At 49.1% G+C, this 5,618-nt stretch overlaps 1 protein-coding gene across 1 annotated transcript in view; it reads left to right on the top strand.

Annotated features, from left to right (window-relative positions):
* The window catches only part of C9H14orf93 (chromosome 9 C14orf93 homolog), a 19,250-nt gene extending 14,038 nt beyond the window's left edge, over positions 1-5,212 (top strand). Inside the window, exons 4-7 of the mRNA XM_036198545.1 lie at positions 1,199-1,260; positions 1,439-1,542; positions 3,654-3,766; positions 4,037-5,212. Coding sequence (XP_036054438.1) covers positions 1,199-1,260; positions 1,439-1,542; positions 3,654-3,766; positions 4,037-4,486 — 729 coding nt within the window. The 3' untranslated portion in view covers positions 4,487-5,212. The remainder of the gene's footprint in view (positions 1-1,198; positions 1,261-1,438; positions 1,543-3,653; positions 3,767-4,036) is intronic.
* The last annotated feature ends 406 nt before the right edge of the window (positions 5,213-5,618 follow it).

Genomic DNA, 5,618 nt, shown 5'->3' with positions numbered 1-5,618 from the left:
TCATCAAAAAATTTTTTTAAAGAAAGGAAATCGATGTGTATAAAAAAAATAGGGAGCTGTTTGATGCTGTGAAAGGAAGTGTTTTTCGGGCGTCTCATGTGTACTTCTCAGACTTGTGATACTCTTTTATTTTCTTTTCAGGCTGTCCTGAAACTCTCTCTAAGGACCAGGCTGGCTTTGAACTCAGAGATCTGCCTGCCTCTGTTTCCTGAACACTGGGGTTAAAGGCGTGTGCCAATACACCTGATTAGTGGGTCTTCAACTTCAATAGATAGTTTCAGAATACACTTATATTCAAAGAAATGTAAATAGCTGGGTATGGTGGCACATCCCTGTAACCCCAGCATTCAGGTAAGGAAGGCATAGGAGCAGGAGGTCAGGGCCAGCTTTACCACAGAAATTTAAAGTCAGCTTGGGGTACACGAGACTTTAAAAAGAAAAGCAAAAACTATAAATGCTTAGATAGCTCTTTGGTTAAGAAAGGATATATTAAAAAATGGTGCTGTAGTAGTTTGAATGTTTTGGACCCCCATAATCTCATAGGGAGTTCACTATTAGGAGATGTGGATTTGTTGGAGTGAGTATGGCCTTGTTGGAGGAAGTGTGTCTCTGTGGGAGCAGGCTTTGAGGCTTCCTATGCTTGGAATACCACCCTGAGAGTCAGTCAACTTCCTGTTGCCTTCTGATCAAGATGTAGCCAAAATCATGTCTGCCATGATCCCTGCCGTGCTCCCCACCATGATGATAATGGACTGAACCTCTGAAACTGTAAGGGAGCCACCCCAATTAAGTGTTATCTTTATAAGAGTTGCCATGGTCATGGTGTCTCTTCACAGCAATAACAACTTAACCAAGACAGGTGCCTAGAAGTCAGGCAGTGGTGCATGCCTTTAATCCCAGCACTCAAAAAGTAAAGGCAGGCAGATCTCTGTGAGTTTGAGGCCAGCCTGGTCTACAGAGCAAGTTCCAGAATAGCCAGGACTGTTACACAGAGAAATCCCGTCTCAAAAAACAAACAAAACAAAAACAAAAAGTAAACGGTGCCTAGTAAGTAGATTATATGCCTGGGAAAGAGAAGAACCCGCACACTGGGGTGATACTTTTTTTAACCTAGGGACCAGAGGAAAGTTTCCCTGTCTATTCCTGACCTGATTCTTTCCTCCCCCTCCCCCCCCCCCCCCCCCCCCCCCCCCGCTAGAAACTGGTCCACAATGTGCATAACCACATCACCAATGACAAGAGATTCAATGGATCTGAAAGGTATGGTCTCTTGGAGAAAAAAAGCTTATAGGGTGCTTTCCTGAGAGGGAAATGGGGCAGGGGGATGCTGGCTTGTACCAGGCCGGGGAGTTTATTATACTGCTGATTCATTCTAGCTGTGTCTTGCTCTTCCAAAGTTGTCTGCCTTTTTTTTTTTTTTTTTCCTCCTCTGTGACAGCATTAAGTCCTCTTGGAATATTTCAGTAGTGAAGTTCCTTTTGGAAAAGCTGAAGCAGGAACTGATGACCAGCCCCCATAACTACACTGATAAGGAGCTGAAAGGTAAGGAACCTGACCTCCCCTCTGCTCCTGCTCACTGCTTGCCCCTCCACTGCCCCGCTCTTGGCTGGGAGGGAGGAGGCCTGGGGATGATTCAGGTGGTGTTAAAAGAGCACACGGCTGCTAGGGATGGTACCTCATACCTGTGACCCCAGGGCTGGAGACTGAGGCAAGAGGATCACTTCAAGTTCAAGGCCAATCTAGACAATGTACAGAGTTCTAGGCCAGCTTGAGCTATGAAGAGAGAGAGAGAGAGAAGGAAGGAAGGAAGGAAGGAAGGAAGGAAGGAAGGAAGGAAGGAGGGAAGGAGGGAAGGAGGGAAGGAAAGGAAGGAAGGAAGGAAGGAAGGAAGGAAGGAAGGAAGGAGGGAAGGAAAGGAAGGAAGGAAGGAGGGAAGGAAAAGAAGGAAGGAAGGAAGGAAGGAAGGAAGAGGGAGAGAGGGAGGGAGGGAGGGAGGGATTTTGAAACCCTCTGTAATTGTTCTCACCTACAATGTATTAAAGATTACTTGAAATTGCCTTCTTCCCCTACTCAGTTTGGAATGAAAATGTGAAAAGGACCAGAGTGTCCTTACACATTATGTTTATATAGGGACTGAATCTGAGGTCAGGAGTTAGCCTATTATTATTGTTGTTGTTATTGTTATTAGAGGGTCTCACTCTGCACCTAGCTGTCCTGGAACTGTCTATGTAGACCAGGCTGGCACTGAACTGACAGATCCGTCTCCCAAGTACTGGGATTAGAGGCATGTGCCACCATGCTGGCTTGTTGTTGTTTTTAAATAAGTATTAATTTGTTTTATGTTGCATGTGTGTGTATGTCTGAGTGTATGCGTGTGTATCACTTGTGTGCATGAGCCTGCTGAGGTCAGAAGAAGGCATTGGATGCCCAGGAACTGAAAGTACAGATTGTTGTGGCCTGTCATGTGGATGCTGGGAAATCAAATCCAGTCCTCTGGAAGATTAGGCATTTCTCTTAACTGCTGAGCCATCTCTCCAGCCCCAGTCCTTTTAAAAAACATATTACAATGCCAGGCAGTGGTGGTGCATGCCTTTAATCCCAGCACTCAGGAGGCAGAGGCAGACAGATCTCCGTGAGTATGATGAGGTCAGCCTGGTCTACAGAGTGAGTTCCAGGACAGTCAGGGCTACACAGAGAAACCTTATCTTGAAAAACTGAAAAAACAAACAAACAAAAACAAAACAAAACGTATACATTTACTTATTTAGTGTGTGTATTGTGTCTGTATACGAATGCTCGTGTATAATCATGTGCCACAGTATGCATGTAGAGCTCAGAGGATAACTTGTGGTAGTTGACTTCCTGCTTCCAGGGATGGTAGTCGGGTTATCAGGCTTGGTACCAGGCACCTTTACCCTATAAGCCATCTTGCCAACACAGAAGCCAGCCCCTCTGTCCCTGAATACTATGGTCGGTGGTTGAGTACTGGCTGCTCTTCCAGAGGACCTAGGTTCAAATCCCAGCACCGACATGGCAGCTCCCAGCAGTCTGTACCGCCAGTTCCAGGTGATCTGATGCCCTCTTCTGGCTTCTGAGGGTACTGTACAGATGTGGTGCTCAGACACGCATGCAAGCAAGACACCTATACACACAGAATAGATTAAATCTCGGGGGCTGGAAAGATGGCTCAGAGGTGAAGAGCACTGACTGCTCTTCCAGAGGTCCTGAGTTCAATTCCCAGCAACCACCTGGTGGTTCACAACCATCTATAATGAGATCTGGTGCCCTCTTCTGGCCTGCAGTCATACATGCTGTATACATAATAAATAAATAAGTCTTTAAAAAAAAAAAAGGTTAAATCTCAGCTATAAAAACCCACTGTGGTCTACGTTTTCTACGTTCCTTACTCTCTGATTGCTGAGGTCCTATGGCAGCCGTAAAAAAGCACTGAGATCCAGCAGTAGCAGATTTGATGCTAGAGGTGGATTCACGGAAGCAGGTGACTCTACCTCTTGGCAGCGAGGGACATTTGGGAGGAGTTAGTTTTGGAGCGGAAGGTGGGCAAAGGGCACTGAATGCACTCAGTGAGCAGTGTGGGCGCTGGGGACCCCCCGCTCTAGAAGGCCCTGCCTCTTGCTGTCCCCTTCCTCCAGGAGCCTGCGTGGCCTACTTCCTCACCAAGAGGCGGGAGTACCGCAACTCTCTCAACCCTTTCAAAGGCCTGAAGGAAAAGGAGGAGAAGAAACTCCGAAGTCGCCGATACCGGGTAGGTCTCGAGCCTGCCTTCCAAGAGGTGGAACCCTAGCCTAGATCCTAAGAACCCGGAGTGTGAGGGGTGTGCCCAAGGTACAGCGGCCGAGAATGCGGTTGACGCGGGAGGGTGTGGGTAGACAGACAGACAGACAGACGGATGGAGCTACCTGAGATCTGACTTGCGCACGGATCTTACACGTCCTTCCTCCCAACACAAACCGAACCCTTTCTACAGTCCACAGTCTGTTTCGCCTCCTAATCTCTGCCCCGGGTCTCACCCTAGCTGTTTGCCAACCGATCCAGTATCATGAGGCATTTCGGACCCGAGGACCAGCAGCTGTGGAAGGGCGTGACCGAAGAGCTGATGTCGGACGAGGAAGACAGCCTGAACGAGCCGGGTGTGTGGGTGGCCCGCTCCCCCCGATTCCGGTCCCAGCGCCTCACCGAGCTCTGCTACCACCTGGACGCGAACTCAAAGCATGGCACCAAAGCCAACCGAGTGTACGGGCCTCCCTCGGACAGACTGCCCTCGGTGGAAGCCCAGCTCCTTCCACCCGAACTTTACAATCCCAATTTCCAAGAAGAGGAAGCAGGCGGCGGCGGCGGCGGCGGCGGCGGCGGCCAGGAGAAAGGACCGGTCTCCCCGTCCTTCGACCCGCCCCACAAGGCATCCTGCCCGGATTTGAACTCATTCATCGAAATCAAGGTGGAAAAGGATGAATACAGTCTATAACAGGGGTCACGCTGACGCCTGTCGCTCTCCACAGCCCAGGCGCGGGGGGCTCAGCACAATGAGGCGCCTCCCGCAAGTCGGCTTCCCCTAACGTGGTGTTTACTTGAAGTGGAAGCTGGAGACTCCGGTGGGGTAGCGGGGCAGGGAGGGGAGGTGCCGCCCCCACCCCCACCCCATTGATAAGCCAGAAAATGCTTATTCCTAAGCATAAACCGTGCCTCGGAGGAGCCTGGGATGAAAAAGGGGGATGGGTCAAAGACACATGAGGCCTTGATACACGTCCCTATCTCTGACTTTGTTTGCCACCCCCCTTCCATTCCCCCACCCCCCCCTTCATCGTACCCACAGCTCAGGAGAAACACTGCAGGTCTTGGGCTGCCCTGGAAGCAGAACAGACCTGTCCAGGGTAATACTGCCCCCTGGTGGGAAGTGTCAGTCATGGGCTTTCTCTTCTGAGCAGGGGACTATGGGCTTACCGCTATTTGGAATTAGGGTCTAGATATGGTAGTTATTGTTGGGATTTTTTTTTAAAAAATGATAGTTATTATTTGTTGGATTATATGAGAAGATTTTATTATTCCAATATTACATGTGAGGAAATTAAAGCTTAACCATTTCTCATGTTGCTGGGCATAGTGACTCATATTTAGAACCCCAGTATTTAGGAAGCTGAAACTGGGTGACTGCTGTCGGTTCAAGACCAGCCTGGGCTATATAGTGAGTTCCTGGGTAGCCTGGGTTACAGAGTGAAACCCTGTCTCATAAAAACCAAAACAAGGATGAGTATTGGTGACTCACACCTCTAATCCAGCACTCGGGAGGCAGAGGCAAGTAGATCTCCGTGAGTTCAAGACCAGCCTGGTCTACAGAGCTAGTTCCAGGACAGCCAATGCTACCGAGAGAAACCCTGTATCTAAAAGCAGAACAAACAAACCAAAACAAGCCAGGCATGGTGGCACATGCTTTTAATCCCAGCACTCAGGAGGCAGAGACAGGTGGATTTCTATGAGTTCTAGGCCAGCCTGGTCTACCTAGGGAGACCCTGTCTCAAGAAAAACAACAAAAGGAAGCCAGCAAGAAGCTACCCCCATGTCTCACTGACAGCTTCTCTTCCATTCTGGTGACCAAGAAC

The sequence above is a fragment of the Onychomys torridus genome, chromosome 9, assembly GCF_903995425.1.
Source record: "Onychomys torridus chromosome 9, mOncTor1.1, whole genome shotgun sequence".
Taxonomy (NCBI): domain Eukaryota; kingdom Metazoa; phylum Chordata; class Mammalia; order Rodentia; family Cricetidae; genus Onychomys; species Onychomys torridus.
This window is presented reverse-complemented; position numbering and strand designations above follow the sequence as displayed.